General features: G+C 45.3%; 1 protein-coding gene across 6 annotated transcripts in view; it reads right to left on the bottom strand.

The window, feature by feature from the left end:
- mgaa (MAX dimerization protein MGA a) overlaps window positions 1-25,920 on the bottom strand; it is a 51,288-nt gene that overhangs the window by 19,930 nt on the left and 5,438 nt on the right. For 2 of the 6 annotated variants that reach the window (XM_078276695.1, XM_078276699.1), the window contains exons 2-15: window positions 21,305-22,478; window positions 16,197-18,045; window positions 14,079-14,181; window positions 13,656-13,766; window positions 11,970-12,104; window positions 10,221-10,367; window positions 8,939-9,233; window positions 7,401-7,896; window positions 6,474-6,750; window positions 6,069-6,241; window positions 4,967-5,095; window positions 3,591-3,686; window positions 1,992-2,100; window positions 3-439 (exon numbers count right to left, since the gene is read on the bottom strand). In XM_078276695.1, coding sequence (XP_078132821.1) covers window positions 3-439; window positions 1,992-2,100; window positions 3,591-3,686; window positions 4,967-5,095; window positions 6,069-6,241; window positions 6,474-6,750; window positions 7,401-7,896; window positions 8,939-9,233; window positions 10,221-10,367; window positions 11,970-12,104; window positions 13,656-13,766; window positions 14,079-14,181; window positions 16,197-18,045; window positions 21,305-22,404 — 5,457 coding nt within the window. In that variant the 5' untranslated portion in view covers window positions 22,405-22,478. The remainder of the gene's footprint in view (window positions 1-2; window positions 440-1,991; window positions 2,101-3,590; window positions 3,687-4,966; window positions 5,096-6,068; window positions 6,242-6,473; window positions 6,751-7,400; window positions 7,897-8,938; window positions 9,234-10,220; window positions 10,368-11,969; window positions 12,105-13,655; window positions 13,767-14,078; window positions 14,182-16,196; window positions 18,046-21,304; window positions 22,479-25,920) is intronic. The other 4 variants (XM_078276697.1, XM_078276696.1, XM_078276698.1 and 1 more) reach the window with 4 other exon arrangements.

Raw genomic sequence — 25,920 nt, 5'->3', positions numbered from 1 at the left:
ACCTTCTGTTGTTCCGTCTCCCTCCGTTTCCTCGCCGGCTGAGCTCTCACCGGCGTGGCGGGTTTCTCCCGCTCCAGTTTGGGTCTGGAGATGTGCATCCTGTAGTGGATGCATCGCTCGGCGCCACTCTGCTCCACCGTCTGCGCCAGGGGGCTGATCAGGTAGTCTCGGATCCAGAAGGCTTCGCCCAGGCGGTCGTGAGCCATCGCCTCGCACAGCTGCTTCAACACGTGGTTACGGTCGCCATCGCTCACCCACTTACAGTCCGCCACGATCACCAGGCGCTTGGACGGCTTCGGGGCCAGATCGGCTGGGGGAACGGGAGGGACTGAGGGAACCGGAGGGACTGAGGGAACCGGGGGGACTGAGGGAACCGGGGGGACTGAGGGAACCGGAGGGACTGAGGGAACCGGAGGGACTGAGGGAACCGGACTGCCTGCTGAAGAAATACACAAAACATGAATTTTGGAAATTGGAAATGGATTTATTTGAAACAGGGACAATGCACAAATAAACATTAAACTTGTTAAACAAGAGAATATGTCTTGGGCCAGGTTACAGCAACAATTGCTAATTTCCACCTGTAGTCCCTGAGAAGAATCATCTTAGGCTGTATCACACTAAGAGTGGTGTCCATGTGTGTGTGTCTGATGGAGCAACAATCTGTGAAACTGGTCCAGTATTAAACCAGAACCAAGCTGTAATGTTACCCTACAGGACTAATGTTCAGCAGCAGTTAGTAACAAGCTGTAATGTTACCCTACAGGACTAATGTTCAGCAGCAGTTAGTCACTAAAAGTTCTGTTGTTGCTGCTGACAGACTCAGATTATTATTCTAAGTGTCTGACAACATTATGAAAGGATCCCTACAGAGACAGACCTTTTAGTTAAAGAGTAAGATCCTTTTAGTTTAACATGAAACAGCCCCGAAATCACCATCACCAAACCCACCAGACTCCATGTAAATAATCAGGACTTTTATCATCGTAAAACACACTTCATTCAAAGTGGACAGAAACTAAATAAAACTATCAAAAAGCCGTCTTGGTTCATCTTTCCACTGTTCCAACAATCACCACTCTGGTTTGGTTGAAATAAACCCTTAATTCACCCATTTACATGTGGAGATATGCTGGCTCTATACACGCTAAAAGTCCTGATTATTTACATGGAGTCTGGTGGAAATATGCTGGCTCTATACACGCTAAAAGTCCTGATTATTTACATGGAGTCTGGTGGAAATATGCTGGCTCTATACACGCTAAAAGTCCTGATTATTTACATGGAGTCTGGTGGAAATATGCTGGCTCTATACACGCTAAAAGTCCTGATTATTTACATGGAGTCTGGTGGAAATATGCTGGCTCTATACACGCTAAAAGTCCTGATTATTTACATGGAGTCTGGTGGAAATATGCTGGCTCTATACACGCTAAAAGTCCTGATTATTTACATGGAGTCTGGTGGAAATATGCTGGCTCTATACACGCTAAAAGTCCTGATTATTTACATGGAGTCTGGTGGAAATATGCTGGCTCTATACACGCTAAAAGTCCTGATTATTTACATGGAGTCTGGTGGAAATATGCTGGCTCTATACACGCTAAAAGTCCTGATTATTTACATGGAGTCTGGTGGAGATATGCTGGCTCTATACACGCTAAAAGTCCTGATTATTTACATGGAGTCTGGTGGAAATATGCTGGCTCTATACACGCTAAAAGTCCTGATTATTTACATGGAGTCTGGTGGAGATATGCTGGCTCTATACACGCTAAAAGTCCTGATTATTTACATGGAGTCTGGTGGAGATATGCTGGCTCTATACACGCTAAAAGTCCTGATTATTTACATGGAGTCTGGTGGAGATATGCTGGCTCTATACACGCTAAAAGTCCTGATTATTTACATGGAGTCTGGTGGAGATATGCTGGCTCTATACAAGCTAAAAGTATTTCTGGGCTTTAACAGAAAGTAGCCAGTGTGTGTACCTGATAGAGGAGTGGGGGGTGTGGTCTTCGAGTCCTTCAGCGTCAGGTCTCTCTGCTTCAGAGATCTCAGCCGGACGACTTCTGGATGCTTCACGTGTTCAGGCGTCTCCTGGAGGAAACACATCGGTCACTTCATGTTGAACCACGTTACGCTCCACTGGCTTCCTGTTTCAGGATGGACTTTAAAAAATTGTAATTGTTTGTTTTTAAGATTTTAAATGGGTTGTCACCTTCTTATTTATCGGAGCTTTTACATGTTCACACACCTGTCAAAATACTGAGGTCACACTTACACAGACACATATACACCCACACACACACACACACACACACATACATACACTTACACCCACACACACACACACACACACACATATACACACACATATACATATACACTTACACACACACACACACACACACACACACATATACACACACATATACATATACTTACACACACACACACACACACACACACACACACACACACACACACATATACACACCCCTACTTACACTTACACACACACACTCACCTACTTACACACACACACATCAGGTCTAATAGGTCAGATATTAGGTCTAATAGTTCATCATTAGGTCTAATAGTTCAGATATTAGGTCTAATAGTTCAGATATTAGGTCTAATAGTTCATCATTAGGTCTAATAGTTCAGATATTAGGTCTAATAGTTCATCATTAGGTCTAATAGTTCATCATTAGGTCTAATAGTTCATCATTAGGTTTAATAGTTCAGATATTAGGTCTAATAGTTCAGATATTAGGTCTAATAGTTCAGATATTAGGTCTAATAGTTCATCATTAGGTCTAATAGTTCAGATATTAGGTTTAATAGTTCAGATATTAGGTCTAATAGTTCAGATATTAGGTCTAATAGTTCAGATCATTAGGTCTAATAGTTCAGATATTAGGTCTAATAGGTCATCATTAGGTCTAATAGTTCAGATATTAGGTTTAATAGTTCAGATATTAGGTCTAATAGTTCATCATTAGGTCTAATAGTTCATCATTAGGTTTAATAGTTCAGATATTAGGTTTAATAGTTCAGATATTAGGTCTAATAGTTCAGATATTAGGTCTAATAGTTCAGATATTAGGTCTAATAGTTCATCATTAGGTCTAATAGTTCAGATATTAGGTTTAATAGTTCAGATATTAGGTCTAATAGTTCATCATTAGGTCTAATAGGTCATCATTAGGTCTAATAGTTCAGATATTAGGTCTAATAGTTCATCATTAGGTCTAATAGTTCAGATATTAGGTCTAATAGTTCATCATTAGGTCTAATAGTTCATCATTAGGTCTAATAGTTCAGATATTAGGTCTAATAGTTCAGATCATTAGGTCTAATAGTTCATCATTAGGTCTAATAGTTCATCATTAGGGCTAATAGTTCAGATATTAGGTCTAATAGTTCAGATATTAGGTCTAATAGTTCATCATTAGGTCTAATAGTTCATGATTAGGTCTAATAGTTCATCATTAGGTCTAATAGTTCATCATTAGGGCTAATAGTTCAGATATTAGGTCTAATAGTTCATCATTAGGTCTAATAGTTCATCAGATCTAAGTTACCGCTAGGGTTTCCTGGAGGATCTGTTTCCTCTTCCTCTTCTTCCTCTCTTTGAACGCTCGGACTCTGGCACAGCTGCTGCTCTCCTCTCTCCTCTCCTGCAGACAAACACGCAACGTTACAGAAGGAACACACATACTATATATTATGATTATTATTATCATTTACACTTTTAGAAACTAGAAAATACAAACTCAGACTCGATGAAACCACAGTCTCTCCAGTGAGTCCATTACTGCAGTAAGAATGCTTATTTTTTGGGCATTTTTAGGCCTTTATTGACAGGACAGCTGAAGACATGAAAGGGGAGGGACTATACTGTACTATATACAGTGGCACTCATAAGTTTATGAAGCCACGCTAAAGCTGACTAAAAAAGGAATAAAAATCATCTTTAGGAAACTGATCTTAATGCCTTAATTAAAAAATGAGGAAAAATCCAACCTTTAAGGACCCCAATTATCTTTGTGAATGAATAATGTCTCGTAAATAAATAAATAAATAAATAAATAAATGTTCTTCCTTAAAATACAGGGGGCATCAGTATACACCCCTATGTTAGATTCCCATAGAGGCAGGCAGGCTTTTATTTTGAAAGGCCAGTTATTTCATGGATCCAGGATACTATGATCCTGATAAAGGTCCCTTGGTCCCCACATCATCACATACCCTTCACCATACCCCCCCCATCAACACATACCCTTCACCCTACCCCCACATCATCACATCCCCTTCACCATACCCCCACATCATCACATACTCTTCACCATACCCCCCACATCATCACATACCCTTCACCATACCCCCCCCATCATCAATGCATCAATGCAAATCAAACCAGCTACCAACTGAAATACAACCATGTTAATCTCTAGGTATGGTGAAGGGGTATGTGATGATGTGGGGGGTATGGTGAAGGGTATGTGATGATGTGGGAGAGGGTATGGTGAAGGGTATGTGATGATGTGGGGAGGGGGTATGGTGAAGGGTATGTGATGATGTGGGGGGTATGGTGAAGGGGTATGTGATGATGTGGGGGGTATGGTGAAGGGGATGTGATGATGTGGGGGGTATGGTGAAGGGTATGTGATGATGTGGGGGGTATGGTGAAGGGTATGTGATGATGTGGGGGGTATGGTGAAGGGTATGTGATGATGGGGGGGGTATGGTGAAGGGTATGTGATGATGTGGGGGTATGGTGAAGGGTATGTGATGATGTGGGGGTATGGTGAAGGGGATGTGATGATGGGGGGGCCAAGGGACCTTTATCAGGATCATAGTATCCTGGATCCATGAAATAACCTCCCTCCTCCTCATCCTGTGTTGGTAGTAAGGAGAACATGAACGTCCATGTAGAAAAACCAAACCATTCACCCACCTGTCCAGCACCAGCAGAGCCACCTGAATGTCGGATTGGAAGCTCTTCTACCGGCGGGGTCCTCGCCACCTTCACGCGTTCCTTCGCCTTCTCCCTCCTCTTTGCTACGTGTTCATCAGAACGTCGTCTCTTTGGTCAAAGGTCAAGAGAAAAGAATTCTAAAGTTAGTCGTTGTCTAGGACAGCTCTCCTCTGGCTCACAAACACACACACACACACACACACACACACACACACACACACACACACACACACACACACACACACACACACACACACACACACACAGACACACACACACAGATAGACACACACACACACACACACACGCAGACACACACACACAGACACACACACACAGACACGCGCACACAGACACGCGCACACAGACACGCGCACACAGACACGCGCACACAGACACGCGCACACACACACACACACACAGAGACACACACACAGACACACGGACACAGACACGCGCACACACACAGAGAGACACACACGCACACAGACACACACACACACGCACACAGACACACACACACACGCTGACACACACACATGCTGACACACAGAGAGACACACACGCAGACACACACACACACACACGCACACAGAGACACAGACAGACAGACACACCCGCGCATGCACACACCCGCGCAGACACACAGACAGACAGACAGACAGAGACACACACACACACAGAGACACACACACACACACACACAGATAGACACACACACACACAGACATACACACACACACAGACAGATATACACACACACAGACACGCGCACACACAAACACACACACACACACACACAGAGACACACACGCAGACACACACACACGCACACAGAGACACAGACAGACAGACACACACACACACACAGACACACACACACACACACACACACATGCACACAGAGACAGACACAGACACACACAGATACACAAAAATGTTGTAGCCTAAAAAACACGTGACATCGCTTAGAGCACCTTTAAGATCAAATATAACAATCTGTCACTATATAATAAGCATAAATAAACAGGGTAAGTTGAACTCTGATCTGTAAGAATATGTTTATTTTTAGAGGTCTTACGGCGCGGTGGGGCGAGGCTGCAGGTCTGGGAGCGAGGATCGGGTCTGGGTCTGAGTCTCCTCTCTTCCACAGGGTCCGGACCCGCTCGGCAGGCTGGGAAACGCTGTCCGCCTCCTTCAGGACTACAAACAACACACAACAGGAAGCAGCAGGCGGAGTTACAATGTGACACACTGCAGCAGACACACACACACACACACACACACACACACACACACACACACACACACAGACACCAACCCACACACACACACACACACAGACACACAGACACACACACACTTCTTTATTTGCGTAAAAGGTCATTTTGAACTATTCCAACTTATGATAATGTGTAAAAAAAGAAGACTCCTATTTGAGCAGCATTAATAAAGATGCAGATGCTGGAGGGGGGGGGATACTTACCGTAGGCCATCTTCATCCTCCTCTTCCTCTTCCTCTTCCTGCCGGGCCCGTTGTGTCCGGGGCTGGAGTCCGACCCGTCCAGGTTCTTCAGCAGCACCACCTTCTGTTTGAGGCAGCTACAGCCCAACATGCAGGCGGGCCGCCCGCAGTGGCCGACCCGGGACACGTGGGCCAGAGAGGCACACACACAACCCAGCCTGCAGCTCGCACTCAGGCACGCCGGGGCCCGTCTACACGCCAGCTGGATCGGGGCCGTCGGGTTCTCTGTGACGAAACCCTGAGCAGGAACCAGACAGTGAGAGAGAGAGAGACATATATATATATATAAGGTCTATATAAAGAGACTTCAGATACAGTATTAGGGGACCACTAAGGTCTATATAAAAGAGACTTCAGATACAGTATTAGGGGACCACTAAGGTCTATATAAAAGAGACTTCAGATACAGTATTAGGGGACCACTAAGGCCTATATAAAAGAGACTTCAGATACAGTATTAGGGGACCACTAAGGCCTATATAAAAGAGACTTCAGATACAGTATTAGGGGACCACTAAGGTCTATATAAAGAGACTTCAGATACAGTATTAGGGGACCACTAAGGTCTATATAAAAGCATCCAAAGAGCACCATGTCATAGGACCTTTAAGTAATATACAGCTGTTAAACATGACATCATCATACAGGGATAGTAGTAGTTTCATTTCATACAGACAAATGTATCCATTCTGGATTTTATGAATCGATCATTCAAATGATTTTTATTTATTTATTATTTTTTATTTAAATCAGAAAATATATATATATATTTTTTTAAACCCAGACCTAAACTTGCCAACTTTGACTTTTGTTCAGAAAAAGAACACACACACACACACACACACATATATATATATATACATACAGACACACACACAGATCTGTTACCTTGAGCGTGAAGAGCGAGGTCAGAGCGACGGCGGCCCTCTCCTCGGTGACGCAGGTTCGATGCCGTCCCTCCCACAACGCGCCGTCCTCCAGGTCCTTCTGTCTCAGCAGAGCGCGGGTCATTACCGGCCGATCTGCGGCCGCGCCAAGCTCCGAGTCCGACTCCAGCGGCGCCATGTCAGCGGAGATGCCGGGCAGCGCCGACGGAGACTTTAGGGGGCTGAGCGTCTGGGATGAAGTGCTGGGTTTTAGCTTCTGTCTCTTCTTGAGTTTCGGGGACAGCGTTAACGGTTCTGTGTGGTGGAACCGGACCTTTAAGTGTTTCTTTGGTTTAGAAATCTCAGTGGCGGGTTCTGTTTGCTCTGACGCAGCAGCGGCGGGCAACGGGACCGCTGGGACCGGGACCGCTGGGTGAGATTCAGCTGTCGTCGGACCTGCAGCGGGTTCTGCCTGGGGTCTGTTGTGTTTCGGACCTTTCTGCCTCATCTTCTCCTTCCTGGATGCAGAGCGGTGAGGATGAATGGATTAATTGTCAAGTATCGTTATGTTGGGTTCATTTCTGTCTACAAAAACTTCATTTTTCACTAAAGATATTACCCAAAGTCCCCTGCAAGCACAGCAACACAATCCCTACTTCTCCTTTTGAGTCTGACCATCTCAGCGCCACCTTTCCCTCTTCTTTTTTTGGCTTTCCATCATTTGACTCACACACACACACACAAACACACACACACACACAGTTTGTTAACGTTACCGATAGATCTCCAAACGTGACGAAGAATAAAAGACGTGTTCGATGGCTTTACGTCACAGGCCGAGGGGTCGCTCACTGATCCCCCTATATTTCTGAAAATCCTAGACATGGTTGTGACCGTTAGTGCTTTCTGAGTAGCCTGTGTTTGTATTCAAGTAAGAGTGGGGCGGCCTCTAGCTCGCTGCGTTTTCATCGCGTTCGCCCCATGTAGGCTGAGTCCTGCAGTGGCGCAGGGTTCGAATCCGACCTGCTGCCCTTTGCTGCGTGTCATCCCCTACATCTCTCCCCCTTTCATGTCTATCCACTAACAAATAAAAGGGAAAACCCCCTACAAAATAATCTTAAAAAAAAAAAAAAATAAGAGGCTGCTGTGGCCCGCTGTACGTGTTGAGCAGCAAGCAGCAGCGGCCGGGCAGCGCTGGGCAGCGGCCGGGCAGCGCTGGGCAGCGGCCGGGAAGCGCTGGGCAGCGGCCGGGAAGCGCTGGGCAGCGGCCACACGCCAGGCCGCCGGATGCTGGGCAGCGGCCGGGCAGCGACCACACGCCAGGCCGCCGGATGCAGGGCAGCAGCCGAGAAGCGCCGGGCAGCGGCCAGGCCGCCAGATGCTGGGCAGCGGCCGGGAAGCTCTGGGCAGCGGCCACACGCCAGGCCGCCGGATGGTGTTGCTAAGAACTTGCAATGTATAACTATTATCAGACCAGATCAGGGTTTTTTGTCCCTTTTTCAACATTTATTTCCCACACATTAATGCACTGTTAAAGATAAGGGTGGGTTGGGTGCCTACCTGGCTGCCTTCCTCTCTCTGAGGGGCAGTTTGGGTCTCTTGGAGGGGGGGATGAACCCAGAGATGAGGTCTGATGTCGGCGAGCCCGCGCTCTGCTTCTTCAGGACGCTGTCCAGCGTGCGGACGTAGCTGGTGCTGTGCGTGGGCAGCTGGTACACCAGCGGCTCCACCGTAGCCTGGGAGAAGCTAGCGGCACGCTCGTCAATCAGCTTCCCCTCGTTCTCCAGATACTCGTCCAACATGTCGCTGCAGAACGCAGACAGGTTCTTCTTCGGCACGTCGGAACTCGGACCAGCTGCAGGACACAAACATTAAAGAGCAACTTTGGTTTGTATTTTTCATCTTGGACTCTATTTCCCCATGTTTCTGTGTCTAAGGCTCCTATCTCGCACCCGGCGCAGCACAAAGCCCGACCAACTGTCTTTGCTAGTTTAAGACCGACCCAGCTGTCAGTTTCCCGTCCAGCGCCCACGTCGTTTAAATAGCAAATGCACCTGCACCCATCTGTGGCCCATGCTGGTCTTACAGGGAGGTGTGTTCAGGTGCATTCTGGGCGTGCTGGTCTTACAGGGAGGTGTGTTCAGGTGCATTCTGGGCATGCTGGTCTTACAGGGAGGTGTGTTCAGGTGCATTCTGGGCGTGCTGGTCTTACAGGGAGGTGTGTTCAGGTGCATTCTGGGCGTGCTGGTCTTACAGGGAGGTGTGTTCAGGTGCATTCTGGGAGTATTGCTATCTTGAGGCAGCGGGAAGTGATCGCACCATCGTCAATAACACAGCATTTCATTGTTATTTTAACAAAGCATTAGTAAAATGCTCCTAGGCTCGTGCACAGCACGTGCACACTATGCTTGTTACACACACAGGGACGCACAGCAGCACACACACACACACACATGCAGAAGATTACATATACAAATATTACGGTGCAAATCCTCCATCATAACAGCAATGCTCCAAGGTCCAAACGCGCCTGGCTTTTAAAGGGAATGGGAGATGATCTCTGATTGGTTGATTGCATGTTACGCCCAAAACACACCTCTGATTAATGAAGACACTAAGGTCAACCCTTTAGAACCATGACCCCGGCACACGGACCCTTTTTTCCGCCGCCAAACTAGCAAAAGTGGATTTGGACACGCCCTAAATACACCTGCAGCAGGTGTTCACGCCTCTCTGTAGGGATCCTTTCCATAATGTTGTCAGACACTTAGAATAATAATCTGAGTCTGTCAGTATTTTCCTGATAATTCCAGTAATTGTTTTTTAAAATGCTGTGAAGCACCTTCAGGTTTGGTTGGCGTTGGCGTTGGCGTTGGTGTTGGTGTCGGAGTGGGCGGAGCCTCAGATGGAGTGAATTTCTCTCTCCAACCTTTAATCTGAGTCACATCTGTTGTTTTTCCTGTTCTGGACACAAACGCTGCAGAAACACCTGCAGACAAAAACAAACAGAGAAAATGTTAATTTGTGAATCTGAAGTTTTCTAAGAAGAATGACATCACATGTCAGCCAGCCACTCAGCCACCACAGCTCTGTGGAAGAGGGTCTTTATATATTATATATATATATATATATATATATATATATATATATATATATATATATATATATATATATATATATATGGGTACATATCCAGTTTGTCTGTTGCTATTCGGGATGCAACTACCGATTATTGTCTGGATGAATGGATGAGTTGTTGGGTCTCTGAAAATAAGTTTAGAACGCCAACACAAAGGAAGAGGAAGAGGAGGACATCCGGCGGAATTTCTGTCGGCTTCGGAGCAATCCCAGAAAAGTATGTGTCAAACCTAAAATACAGTATTGTGCTGCTGCAGAGACGTCCTGGCTTAAAAGTCGTGTGGGGCGCCCGGTTAGCTCAGATGGTAGAGCAGGCGCCCATATATAGAGTTTACACCTCGACGCAGCGGCCGTGGGTTTGACTCCGACCTGCAGCCCTTTGCTGCATGTCATTCCCCCCCCCCACCCTTTCATATCTGCAGCTGTCCTGTCAATAAAAGGCCTAAAAATGCCCCAAAAGAAATCTTAAAAAAATGAATTAATCCTATTCTACAAACTAAAGGAAAAATCTTTGTTTGGTACGCAAAACAATTACACTTCAATCATTTTTTTTTATATTTTTCAAATAATAATAATAATAATATAATATAATAATAATGACTAAGAGAATAATGAATAATGATAAAAAATGATCATTCCCTCCAATATCGTGAATCATATCGCAATATCAGTCAAAATAATAATAATAATAATAATTGATATACTCTTTATTGATCCCCAATGAGAAAATTACAATTTACACTCCTGTTATTACACACACACAGGCCTGAAATACACACACACACACACAGGCCTGAAATACACACACACACAGGCCTGAAATACACACACACAGGCCTGAAATACACACACACACACAGGCCTGAAATACACACACACACAGGCCTGAAATACACACACACACACACAGGCCTGAAATACACACCCAGGCCTGAAATACACACACACACAGGCCTGAAATACACACACACAGGCCTGAAATACACACACACACACACACACACAGGCCTGAAATACACACACACAGGCCTGAAATAGACACACACACACACACACACACCCAAAAAACACACACACACACACACACAGGCCTGAAATAGACACACACACACACACACACACAGACACACACAGGTCCTTTTGCCCTAATGGAGAGATGTCAGAGTGAGTGGGCTGCGACTGCTGAACAGGCGCCCTGAGCGGTTCGGTGCCTTGCTCATGAGCACCTTGGCAGTTCCCAGGAGGTGAACTGGCACCTCTCCAGCTACCAGTCCACCTCCGTATTTCGGTCCATACGGGGACTTGGTTCAAGTCCCCGTACGGACGTAGCGACCCTTCGGTTCCCAACCCAACTCCCTACAGTCTGAGCTACTGCCACCCCCAAAATAAAAAACCCCCAGTTAGATATTTTCCTCATGTTGTGCAGCCCTACCTTGCGGTATGATATGGTTACCTTGCGGTGGTGGTGGCAGCAGCTCCTGGGTCAGCAGCTCCAGAGAGACTCCAGGGGGGGGGATGGGCAGACGGACTCCCAGGTACTGCAGGTCGATGGCCAGAGTCGGATCCAACAGGTTCATCTTCAGACCAACTGGGTTCACACACACACAACAAGTCATCAGGTTATGTCTGCGGGACGTCATCCATCTTTTTATTACCAATCTGTGCTAGCAACTCAGGGCTGTCCTCAGTTACAGAACTTCTCATGCCTACAGGGCTATCGTTTAAAAATGTTGGATACCAGTACTGATACCAATACTGTGACCTTGATACTGGTTTCTAAACCATACTTTTTTCTATACCAATTCCATAAAACAAAAAGAAATAACATTATGGCACATATCCCATCTTATTGCTTATTTTTCTGCTCCTACTACGTGAGTCCCGTGTCTCTGCGTAACACAGCCAATCACAAGCATTATTAGATCCTGGTAGAAACATGCTGCATGCTTATTGGCTCCCTGACGCGGATGAGACTCAATCCTTACTGTAGGTATTGGATGACGAGGCCTTTTTTGATCCTCGATACTAAGGAGGCGATTTGGTCGGTGCCTAAAAAGTACTGAATCATCATTCAGCCCTACATGCCTACCATCCAATAGCAGACGTAAAGTGTGACACCACCAGCTCACAACAAGACAATCTGTCATAATGTCTGAGTTTTTAAGTCTCAGACTAGAAGATTTTAATAATAATAATAATATTAAACACGTTGGACTTTGTCTGAACGTCCAGATGGGAAAAAGACTGACAGGGACTGTGTTTTAGGAGCACCTTAGAGGTGGTGGAGTCTAATTTATTGTAGTAGGTATACTGTACCACATACATATACATATATATGTATATATATATATATATTTTTACCGTCAGTCTATCTCGCTACGCACACACTGCTCTCAGTGAGATAAGATGAGAAGTCTCTCTGCATGTTCTGCAGCGTTGTTGGGTTTGCTGTCACTCATTACACATTACTCGACCCAGTATTTGTGAAAACATATAGCTGAAGTGTCACAAAACTATGTTGTTGCGTATCATTGCATATTTTTAAGTGGGTACATGGAAATCCTGGAGCTTTCCTAGTGGGTATACGGCGTATACCAGAGTATCTCAAATGGGGGTACATGTACCCCCATTTGAGATACTCTGGTCAAAGTTTTTGTCGCTGTTTTTGTTGTTTGTTTTGACCTTTTCTTGCCTTTCTTCCTTACTTTTTTCTACTGTCTTTTTCGTCTGTTTTTGTCATTTTTTTCAAAGTTTGTTGCTTATTTGAATTTTTTGTCTCTTGTTTTGACCTTTTCTTGCCTTCCTTCCTTCTTTCCACCGTCTTTTCCCAAGTTTTTGTCTCCTTTCATCATCATTTAAGTGTTCTCCAGGTCCAAGTCTGTAGTTTAGTAAATCCATCTCTGACATCTCTGTATTCTTCCTCTTTATAGACACTTATATTACTACCAAAAAGTATTTGCGATGGTACATGGCTTAAAAATACTGTTCAAAGGGGAAACATTATTGAAAAAAAGCTTGAGAACCAGTGACGTAGACTACACCACTGCACCTTACCAGCGTTGTAGTACTCAACATTGGTCTTGGTCTACAGAACACATTTTTCCTCAGGAATTATTTCTCTACCTGCAGTCCGACATACCTTCCTGCAGCACGGGATGGATCACCTGTCGGTGCCTCATGAGCTTCAAGTCTCTCAGGAGAATCTTCTCAAAGGCAGCGATCTTCTCCTCCAAACCCTCGGCCGTCTCTACTGAAGATAAATGACCTCATAACATCCATTTTCAATAAACATACTATACCTACCTATAACCTATACTGTACATATTGGAGCCCGATATTTGTTGATTTAAAAATCAGATATTCCAATATATCGGCCGATACATAGTTTTATTTTGGACATTTGTTTGAAAGAAAACCCAAATTTCTGATTTAGAAACTTTTTGAAAATGGGTCAAATTTGACCCGAGGACATCAGGAGAGTTAACAACTTTGATTTTGAGCCCATAAAAACAGTCATAAACACAGTATGACTGTGATAGCATTATCATTTCTGTGTCGTTACCGTTTTCAGGTGCGTCGGCTGTTTGTTGCAGGTGACTTTCAGGTGTCGTCTCGGGCTGCTGGGCGACATCAGAAGAGTCTACGATGTGAAGTTTGAGGGCCTCCTGAAATATGTTTGGCTTTTAATTTTCTGCATGTAAGTTAGTTTGAGTTAGACACAAATATCAACATGACTACTAGTCTTAAGCTTTGCTAGTGTTGTGCTAGCATTGTTATTTTACAACAGCAAACATTTGACCAACATCATAGCAGAAAAGACAAATCCGGCGTAAAATGAACCTAGGGGTTAATAACATGTGTACCGAGTCGACCGTTCTCTGGGATCTGTTTTCATGCTGATCTAATGCGTCTCTAGCTTGAAACAAGCTACCGCAAACTGGTTATTAGCTTATAGCGCTAGCTTTGCAGAGGGTAAATCTCTATTTACACCACTAACAAGGCTCAAAATGTCCCTACATGTAAACAGAAGCATTAAGAACTTTGTAAGTGTACAGACAGTTTATTACAAAGAGTTTATAAAGAGAGTAGCGTTCACGTATACAGGCAGGCACCATCTTGAGAAAACAGTCCTCCTTAAACCTCATTATGCTACTGTGGAAGTGTGATGCTATTTTGAGCCTTGTTAGTGGTGTAAATAGAGATTTACCCGTGGCCCCAAAAGCTAGCGTTAGCAGCTAATCAGCGGTAGCTTGTTTCAAGCTAGAGACGCATTAGATTAGCATGAAAACAGATCCCAGAGAACAGTCGACTCGGTACACACGTTATTAACCCCTAGGTTCATTTTGCGCCGGCACTGTCCTTTAACATTATATATTAAGAGATTAGAGTTTCTAGAACATGTTTACAGGCTTTAATGTCCCGCACCAGGACTTTATACTGTGAAAAATCACCAATAAAAGGTTTGTAAACCAATAACTACACAATCAGAAATGTTCCAGAAGGAATGTGACCCGAAATTGGAGGGAAAATTAACATCTGCCACCAAGATTACAGCTTTCCTGGCGTTAGCATGTAGCTACATGTGGCAGGGTATGTAACGTAAACACTGCAGTAGTGCACCCTCATGATGACCATATAGAAAACCGGATTGGTATGAAGTGATACAGAGCCGAGAGTCAGAGGTAACGGACTGGGAGGGGAATGGGACCAAGTACCCAGGGCCCTCATGTGAGGAGGGTCCAAAAAGATGCTAGAATGAATAGCTGTAGATGCGGGGAGGGGCCGAGAGAGAATGGCTTTTACGGGGCCCAGAATTTAGTGCTAAAAAGAACTGTTGAAAAAGGAGCGTTCAGAACGGTGGGAAATCTGAGATTTTGGCTCACATACATTTCTTTTAAACATGTTTGCCTCATTATATGAAACCAGGGATGCACCAAATTCAGGATTCTGATTGGGCTGAATATTGGGCTTGTTGACGGGGTTGGGTTTCTGCTGAACCCTACGCTTACACTCTCCGCGCTACGCTGGTCGACGTGATGACGGCGCCGTTGATTACAGGAAGGTGTTTACGGAGGTGGGGCGTTCAATGCAGTAGGAAAAAGTGTTGTTTGGCAGTACTTTCAGTCAAAAGAAGGCCATTCAAGTCCAGCTACATGTTCAATCTGCAATGCTGATTAGTCTGGTGGTGGCGAGGACCCTAAACAATACACAACATCACCGCTGTTACAACATCTGGTATGAAACATCTGGAAGAATACGAGCTGAGCATGAAGGAATCTACAGACAGCAGCCAGAATGCAGCAACTTCAGGTACGGCAAAGGAAGGACAGTCACTGTTTACTTCATTAATGTGTTGACTGTGTTCATGGACTGAGGACAGGACGAGGACTCAGCAGAACCTCAACCAGGGGATTCAGGATTCAGCAGAACCTCAACCAGGGGATTCAGGATTCAGCAGAACCTCAACCAGGGGGTTCAGGATTCAGCAGAACCTCAACCAGGGGGTTCAGGATTCAGCAGAACCTCAACCAGGGGGTTCAGGATTCAGCAGAACCCCAACAATCTGGATTCGGTGCTTCCCTATATGAAACTTTGGCAAAGTTTAACAAAAACATCCAACATTGTAAGTGGGGCCTTTGGTGATACCCACCCCTAAAAAACAGATTTTATTTAGTTTTACCTTCGATGTGAATGAGACAAATAACTGCTCCTCCACTTCCTCCAGGTTAGGCTGCATTTTAGTGTAGAGCGAGGCATCCATCTCTGGATTAATATCCATCTTAGCAAGCTTTCGCTGCCGGGACTTCTTCTTGCATTTGCAGGGTTTGTTGGCTCGGATTGGTTGCACCTGCTGAGAAGGCTCATGAGCATTTGCTTCTACTGTAGTCGGAGGCTGGAAGGGAACAGGCAATGGCTCTGTGCTTGCAAACTCCACCTCCATCCCAAGGTTGTCATCGATGGAGAAAAATTGCACGAGGTCGGCGAGTGAAGGGGTAGGTGACAATCCGTCTCCACCTAATGACGAAAAGGTTGGAGACAGCGGCAACTGAAGCGCGAGGGGGGACAGTTCTGCAGGGAAGGGCAGCGACTGTTCGTTTTCTTGAAATGACGGAGCGGGATCAGAGGGAGGCATGGGTGTGGAGGTGTCAAGAGTCTGTGGTTCAGGGTGGGAGGGAATCTGGGAAGGCAACAAAGGTGACGTAACAGACGCTAAAGGAAGAGTCTGAGGTGTGGGCTGAAATGTTGTGAACGAAGTGTCTATGTACGGCTCAGGTGGAGGTAACACTGTATGCCATTTGAACACAGATGCAGAAGAGTCTTCACTGTGCTGTAACTCTTCGGGACATACTGCTTTTGGAGTGGTTTCAGAAGTATTGGGGTCAAGTTCGAAAGTCAACGAGATGGGCAGGGAAGGTAACGGTTCTGGAGAGCTCGCAGGTGACAAAGGCTCAAAGCCAAACGAAGAACACTCAGGGTCAGGTAGCAAAGAATCAGACTTTATTGTTGACGAGTCTGAAGGTAGTGTGGATGACTCGGTGATGGTTGGCGTTTGTGGCGAGTTTGGGGCAGGTAACACTGTGTCAAGTGGCGGTGACAATGTGGGAGATACAGAAGAGGTAGCAAGAGTTGAGGAAATGTTGGATATACATGTACTTTGTGTACAAAACGGCAGAGCTGAGTTGGGTAACACTTGTGTATCACGTGGTACAGCTGGTTCTGGGCCTGTGTTTTCAGCAACAGAAACAGAAGCCACGAAATCTTCAGATCTTAGTGTCTTTGGGTCTGTAGAGACAACAGCATCTGGACATGAAGGGCTAGAAGGCTTATGGGCAGTTCCAACCGCGTGTCCAGTAACATTCAAAACTGTTTTATCTGGATGAAGAGGTGCATCTGTACATCCGGAGGCCTGGTTTGGGAGGTCTCCAGTGAGGTCCTTTGAGGAATTACTTGCTTTGCTGGTGGGATCAGAAGGTGGACATGGATCAGAAGGTGGACAAGCAGCAGCTTCGGGGGGAGAGTCCTGCTTGCTCTTGGCCATTTTAGATTTCTTCGAATGCTGCTTCAAGAAAAGAGCCAGGGCTGGCAGAGGCAGAGGCGCCATCCGTTTATGCTGCTTTACTTTCACCTCTGATGGAGCTTTGGGCTTACTTTTGTGGTCTGAGTCCACAGGGGAGTTCTGGGCCACAACTGGAGGAGCAACAACATTATTGACCTCAGAACAATCTGTCCTAACATTATCTTTGCAGTTCAATGAATTGGAAAGGTCCTTATCCTTCTTAATTGTCCTCTTTGTTACAACAGTGTCAGCTTTCTTTGCAAATGATGTTACGTTTTGTGTTTTGCCAGATATGCTGTCCCTTTTGGGAACATCTTTACTTTTCAAAGCTGTGGTTTTAGTGTTGGTCCGCTCAGTTCTGTGAGAGGTGTTGCTATTGATACCCAACTGCTCCAGGTTGCATCTATGTAGTGAAACGTGAGCCTCCCGAATCAGTTCAGAAAATAACTTCTGAGCTGGACGTGGATTGCTGCTGAAGGAAATCAAACAATAAAAACATCACATTAGTGTCATTGGTATTATTGAGCGTCATTTATGTCATGATATACTGTTGAACTATAACATGCTTTCTGGTAAACTCACAGGGAACGCCACAATTACAGTAAAGCTGCATGCATCTGTTTGGTGTCGCAACTTAGCGACTACCCCCGTTCACACACAAGGACATTAAAGGACAATTCTGGCGCAAGAAGGACCTAGGGGTTAATAACATATGTGTACCGAGTCGACCGTTCTTTGGGACATGTTTATATGCTAATCTAATGTGTCTCTAGCTTTAAACAAGCTACCGCAAACCGGTGGTTAGCTGCTAACGCTAGTCGTCTGGGCAGATGGTAAATCGCTGCGTTCATGTTTACATGAGGGCGCCATCTTGGAAATCTTCGCCATTCGACTGCTCATGACTGTTTTCCAAGATGGCGCCCTCATGTAAACAGTAACGCTACTGTCTTTATAATATATCTTTTTAATAAACTGTCTGTACACTTACAAAGTTCTCAATGCTTCGGTTTACATGTAGTACCCTCATTATACTACCGTGGAAGTGTGGTGCTATTTGGAGCCTTGTTAGTGCTGTAGAAATAGAGATTTACCCTCTGCCCCGAAGGCTAGCGTTAGCAGCTAATCAGCGGTTAGTGTTAGCTTTTTTTAAAGCTAGAGACACATTAGATTAGCATGAAAACATATCCCAGAGAACGGTCGACTCGGTACACACGTTATTAACCCCTAGGATCATTTTGCGAATCGCCACAAACAGAAGCTCCTTAAATATCGTAGCACCTCCAGTCGCAATTCAAAACCCTGCAACCCAACCTGGAGAAGTTGAGAAAAGGTTATACTTTATGCAAATGTCCTGAGACATCTATTACGGTTGTTTGTAATGCTTTGGGAAACAGAATCAGTGTTAGCGGCTGAGTTGTTAGCTCTAACTCAACTATCACTTTCCCCATTCATTATGATAAACCTTCCAACCTCGCGGGACTTGAAAACGACGTGAAGAAAGGCACTGTCTGGGAAATTAACTACTTCCTTGTGCTCCAGTATGGTGGCAACTATGTAAATGTAAATTTTGCATACTCAACACTACACATTGCTACAAGCTGCAGGCTGTACGTGTGAACAGGATGTCCCGCGATACGGGAGTCAATCTCACTGTTAGTAACGTGTTTGGGACGGTACAGAGCGTAGAAATCAACGGGAGCGGGACGGAGCCGGAGATTAAATTATAAAATGACGCTGCAATGCGGTGAGTGCCCCAAAGATTGCGAGGTATTCCTAGACTACTTAGTATGCGGAAGGCAGCGATTCTCCTAACCTACCCTAAATCGATAAATGTTTGTTTTGAGTGTGAGAAGATCTCTGTCAGGAATTATGTAATGAAATGGCCTAGGCCTGCAGGTAATACATGTTACCTGAAGGTAAAACACTGACCTGCAGGTAATACATGTTACCTAGACCTGCAGGTAATACATGTTACCTAGACCTGCAGGTAATACATGTTACCTAGACCTGCAGGTAATACATGTTACCTAGACCTGCAGGTAATACATGTTACCTAGACCTGCAGGTAATACATGTTACCTAGACCTGCAGGTAATACATGTTACCTAGACCTGCAGGTAATACATGTTACCTAGACCTGCAGGTAATACATGTTACCCTAGACCTGCAGGTAATACATGTTACCTAGACCTGCAGGTAATACATGTTACCTAGACCTGCAGGTAATACATGTTACCTAGGCCTGCAGGTAATACATGTTACCTAGACCTGCAGGTAATACATGTTACCTAGACCTGCAGGTAATACATGTTACCTAGACCTGCAGGTAATACATGTTACCTAGGCCTGCAGGTAATACATGTTACCTAGGCCTGCAGGTAATACATGTTACCTAGGCCTGCAGGTAATACATGTTACCTAGACCTGCAGGTAATACATGTTACCTAGACCTGCAGGTAATACATGTTACCTAGACCTGCAGGTAATACATGTTACCCTAGGCCTGCAGGTAATACATGTTACCTAGACCTGCAGGTAATACATGTTACCTAGACCTGTAGGTAATACATGTTACCTAGACCTGCAGGTAATACATGTTACCTAGACCTGCAGGTAATACATGTTACCTAGGCCTGCAGGTAATACATGTTACCTAGACCTGCAGGTAATACATGTTACCTAGGCCTGCAGGTAATACATGTTACCTAGACCTGCAGGTAATACATGTTACCTAGACCTGCAGGTAATACATGTTACCTAGACCTGCAGGTAATACATGTATAGTGTAGCCTAAATTTCCGAGACAACCTCACTGATTTGACCGCAATTAACCAAACATGCTACAGGGGGGGCAACAGAGTCTGATAACTTTAGACAACATAGGGAACCAAACGGGAGTCTTTCTCTCAGGATTTAGCAGGACAGGATTTTTAATTTTTTTTTGGTTGGGGGGCACGTGATCTGGATATGACGGGAGTATTTCCATGGGCTCTGGATGGGATGTGAGCGACAATTGATTCCCATGTCACCCTCTAGAAAGGATATACAAAGGAAACCATGGGACACTAATACAACCCTATGTGAAAGCAAAGAATCTGGGCGTTGCCGGAGTAAAAAAGGTCTAAGATATACAGTACGTAGTCACATTTGGTGCAGAGTAAAGCAAGCACAAGAGATGTGTATCATTAGGTTAAAAGGTGCATATATCAACAATACTTGAATGGATTCCCAAATGTGGCCAATGACATTTAAAAGTAGGGTTGTAATATTATAAAATATATAAAGAGAACAGGACACAACTTTTCTTTCGCTTCTCTGATTTGTTCCGTTTTGTTGTCTATTTCTTCACTCACACACATGGTACGCTCCATAAGGTTTGTCATGTAGTGGACCCATGCACTGACGTGCACTAACGAGTGTACGTGGCACGGTAACTGGCCAATGAAGCATGATCATTACAGCGTTTCAAGCTCTAAATCAAACACAACTAAGCCACACAGCCAACGGACGGGATGCAGCGCTCCACAAAATAAACTAAATATTGCATACTTATTGCGACACTTTCAATATAATATTGCGCAACATGATATTGCGATAACGATATTGAGTCAATATATCATGCACCCCTATTTAAAAGCTGGTCTTCATTCTTATACTCTCTTGCAAATTTAACATTTGGTACAAAGAATTTGAAGAGCATGCCATCTTCACTGTCAAAGTGGAACCCTTACCAAGAACTTTCCCCAGTGACACTGGCAGCTGACTGATCTTCTTTTGCAGTGGGTTTTTTCTGGAGGTCACCTGACCCCGAAGGCTTTGCATCCACTGGTTTTGAGCTTTTAGGTTTATGGTTGGCGAGTAAAGACTTCAAGCTCTTTTTCACGGGATGTTGCTCGTTGCTTGTTGTGCCTCCGTCTTTGTGTGAGTCTTTGCCAGAGTTCAATTTCAGCTTCAGAAGGCCCAACGAACTGGAGCCCTCCTCCTTCAGTCCTTTCGCAAACGGATTGTAGTCGACTTTAAGCTGAGAAAACCGTGAGTTCTGGTAAGCAGTTACTGCCATAAACTCAGTCTGAGGGAAAGTGAATGTGACAACGCTAGGACCATTTAGCTTTATGTCTTTAGCAGCTTTGTCAGTTTGGACCACGTGCAGTCGTGGCAAGTACCGGTGCATCGGATGCAGGATGGTGTTCCCCTCTTGATCTGAAATGTTGTTTGTGAGCTTCAGTTTGTAAAAGGACACTGGATTCTGCATCCAGTGTTGACCCACTGATGGGGAATCTGGATGAGCGAACGGTTGACTCTTAACATGACACTCTGCCTTTCCAGCAACTTGCCAGCTCTTGCCGGTCCACTTGTAACGACTGCTGTCCAACGGTTGCACGTCCATGATCAAAGAGTACTTCCTCGATGGCTGCAAGCCAGAGATTCGAAAGCGACAGGAGGGGAACATCCTGCTGCCTTGTTGAGTCATAATCATCTCCGTTTTGCATCGGAAGCACTCGTTCCACATGCTGTTGTTGTCCAGGGTCACTTTGATGCCATTGCGGATGCTATCAGGTGACAGATTGTCCGACTGATGGTCTTTCCCTGTAGGAAGACCGTCAGAAGTCCTGATGGGTTCTTTTGATGGGTACATTTTGGGTGTACCCATCATATCTGCCTCTTTATTGGTTGCGCAGGTGCTTTGTTCCATCCCGCCTTCGCTTGCCTTCCCCGGTTTGGGAACAACGAAGCGTGCAGGTGGATGGTCCGCGGCAGGGGCTGCTGCCGGGCTGGCTGCCCCTTCCTGATGGAAAACCATTCCTTTCTGCTTCTTCTTCTTAGAGGCCATGAACGGGTCCCAGACATCTAAAGAGCAGGAGGAACCCGCTTTTTATACATCTGTAGATGGTTCAAGAAGGCATCCTGAAAAACAGAAATGATAAACTTCATTAATTTGACATTGTTGCACACAATTTGCATCTGATCTTTTTCTGATAAAGATAGCCTTTATATTTCTTCAACAGAGAGCTACAGGAGGCCATAGCCATGTTCAGACTGATCTCATGAAATGGCGTATGTATGACACGCCAATTCGTATGCCATTTTTGGCGTGTTATCAAGACGCATACTCGCTTTTTTAGCGTGTTTATCAACGCCGTTGCAACATCTCATGTTCATGTGTTACAGTTGATTGTTTTATATTTTTTCAAATTAGCTGAGCTGCTCCGCAATCTTTCTACGTACCCCCTGGGGTACCCCTGGTTGGGAATCATCGGCGACAAAGACTGTCGGTATACCGCAACCCCCTTACGAGAGTAGCGTAAGTCAGAGCGAGAATGGCAGGGCGCCTTAAGGGAGTGACGTCAGTGCCCGTGTGGTTGCGCAAGGAGAGCGAGCGGTAACGGAAAAGAGAGAGGAAAAAGATAGTAAAGATGTGGTAAAGAGAGTTAAAAATGAACAAGAAAACAACAAGCTAGAGCTTCTCAAGACACGGTGGCTTTATCTACTGTCAGTACTGCCGGTAAAGCGAATGGAGCCACCCCCGAAAACATGGGCTTAAACCTTACAACATGTTGCAGCCCGAGTGCAGCCCGTCTAGCAGCTGGGCAGAGAGCCGAGAGGGCGACTGTCACTCGGCAGTCCCCTAACTTGTTGCTCTCTCTACCGATATAAGCCGCTCTGTTTCAGGCTACCAAACGTGCACGCAGGCTGAAACTCAACGTGCTGTTTTATCGGGATAAAGCTATAAACAGAAGGAAACTCTGCTAGCTGCTAGGCTAATGTGCAATGGTTAACACTGCAGCTTGTTAAGCTAGTTAATGTGTCTACCTCAGCTGAGAACGGAGAAATGTCTTTGCCTTTCCTACCGTAACACACGGTATGAAATATTGCACTCCCAAACTCGCGAAAGGTCAGATCTGCTCCATCTTTTGATGATTTAGAAAACCTTGAATCCATGTTAGACACAATGTCATCAGACACAATGAATCCATGTCGTTAGACACAACGTGCAGGCCAATGTTTTTTTTGCCATGATGACGGTGATGAGCTCAGACCGCCCCAGCCCTATACAATACAGGCGTTACGAGAGCCTTCCAGGCTGCTCACAACATCCCAGAGGACAGAGCCAGACCGGACGCTCAGTGGATTGTTGTTGTTGAGAGAAAGCAGAAGCGAGGATGCTGGTCAGGCTGCCGGTCGGGCCTGCTAGCCCGGCTAAGAACAGTACAACACAGACCTCCACTGCCAAGCCTCCTACTCACCAATGCCAAAGCAATCGCACACAAAATGGATGAGCTGGAACTCAGCATAGCAACGAACAACTACACACGGAACTGCTGCGTGATGATTATCACTGAAACCTGGCTGAACCCCCTAATCCCAGCGTCGCCTTCCAGGCAGCTAACCCTAAACATAACCATTGCCGCACTGCCTGGAAGGCGACGTTGGGGGCTTAAAAACACCAAAAACCTCACCCCGGACACCGCTGTGTAACTAGCAGGCCGAGCTAGCTACCGGCAGGATCGAGACAAGAACTCAGTCAGTCAGATTACATCCAACTACTCCTGATCCCAGCATACAGCCCAGTCAGAAGGACTATCAAAACCTCATGTTTGTTAATAGGATTCGTGTTAGGGCCCTGACACACCAACCCGATTATCGGCCGTCTGACAGTCTGGTGAGGTCTTTGACTCGAGTCTGTTCGGTGTGTTCGTGCCGTCGTCCGTTGGAGGAGCTGTCGTCCTTCATTTGGGCCGAACTGACATGTTCAGTCAGAGACAGGACAGTCGGGACTCACCAGGAAACGGGGAGCAGGATGAGCCTCTCAACATCTGATGAAGATCTTTTAAACTGACCTTTGTTGATCTGAAATGAAAACAGATTCAGCAGCTGCACGGCCTGTTTCTCTCTTCACATGTTTCCAGAAACACGTTACGGTGAACTATTTTAGGACAATATGAGATCGTGTTCTGAACGAGACGCCATGACGTGAGTTTCTGGAGGAACCAGACCCACGTGACTGGCTTTACTGCCGACGGTCGGCCGTCTGGTTGGTGTGTAACAGCTCTTAGGTTACTGCCGATGAAGACCCAACATTTCCTTATGTTGCTGCTTCATAAAAAAAAAAAACTTTGCTTTTTTTGCTTTTCACACACACACACCCACACACACACACCCCCACACACACACACACAGCATCTGTCTCCGTAAAGGAGAGAAGACGGCTGGCCAAATTCACACATTCACTAAAGGTTGGTATCTATCTGGTGAACACCTTTAATCACACAATCACACAATCACACATTCACACAATCACACAATCACACAATCACACATTCACAATCACACATTCACAATCACACATTCACAATCACACATTCACACATTCACACATTCAATCACACATTCACAATCACACAATCACACAATCACACATTCACAATCACACATTCACACATTCACAATCACACATTCACAATCACACAATCACACATTCACAATCACACATTCAATCACACATTCACAATCACACAATCACACATTCAATCACACATTCACAATCCGAGTCGTAGCAACAAGCGATGGCGTCTGCTTTAGGAAGTTAACTAGTCACAAGTTAGCGGTAAAATGCAGTTGGGTTGTTGAGGTCAAAACACCACATGTAGCAGCTGTCAATCAAATAAACGTGTTATAAATAACGTTCTGTCATGTTTTGCTCTTAAACTGAATGTTTGCTGCTTCAATCCAGTATTTTCGGCGCCCGTGTTGAGGACGAGGAGCAGCCTGAACCGGAGGTATCGGTCTGAAACAGAGCTCAACAGTCCCACCAGTGGAATAGTTATGGTATTAATCTGTTTACAATATTTCCAGGCTTTAACCAGAGATAGATGGAGGACAGCATCCAACAGCGTGTCATCCTTAGTTTTTGATACTTGATTGTTACGAAAATAAGTACCCCCCCCCCGCAAATTGCTTTATAATCTGTGGGAAACACTGTTTTGGGCAATTTGGTTCAAAGAAACCCATATTTTTGACATAAAAAAACTTTGAAAATGGGTCAAATTTGACCCAGAGGACAACATGAGGGTTAAATAACTAAATAACAGGGGATTTGTACTCAGGCTGCATTACATTACTACGTTTTGGTTTAAAAAGGAATATCATCTGCTACGTTTCCCCCTCTCATTCCTCCTGCTCTGGTGTCTCCCCCTCTCATTCCCCCTGCTCTGGTGTTCCCCCCTCTCATTCCCCCTGCTCTGGTGTCTCCCCCTCTCTCATTCCCCCCTGCATTCTGCGTGTTCCCCCCTCTCATTCCCCCCTGCTCTGGTGTTCCCCCCTCTCATTCCCCCCTGCTCTGGTGTTC

This window comes from Sander vitreus, chromosome 20 (genome assembly GCF_031162955.1).
Source record: "Sander vitreus isolate 19-12246 chromosome 20, sanVit1, whole genome shotgun sequence".
Taxonomy (NCBI): Eukaryota; Metazoa; Chordata; class Actinopteri; order Perciformes; family Percidae; genus Sander; species Sander vitreus.
This window is presented reverse-complemented; position numbering and strand designations above follow the sequence as displayed.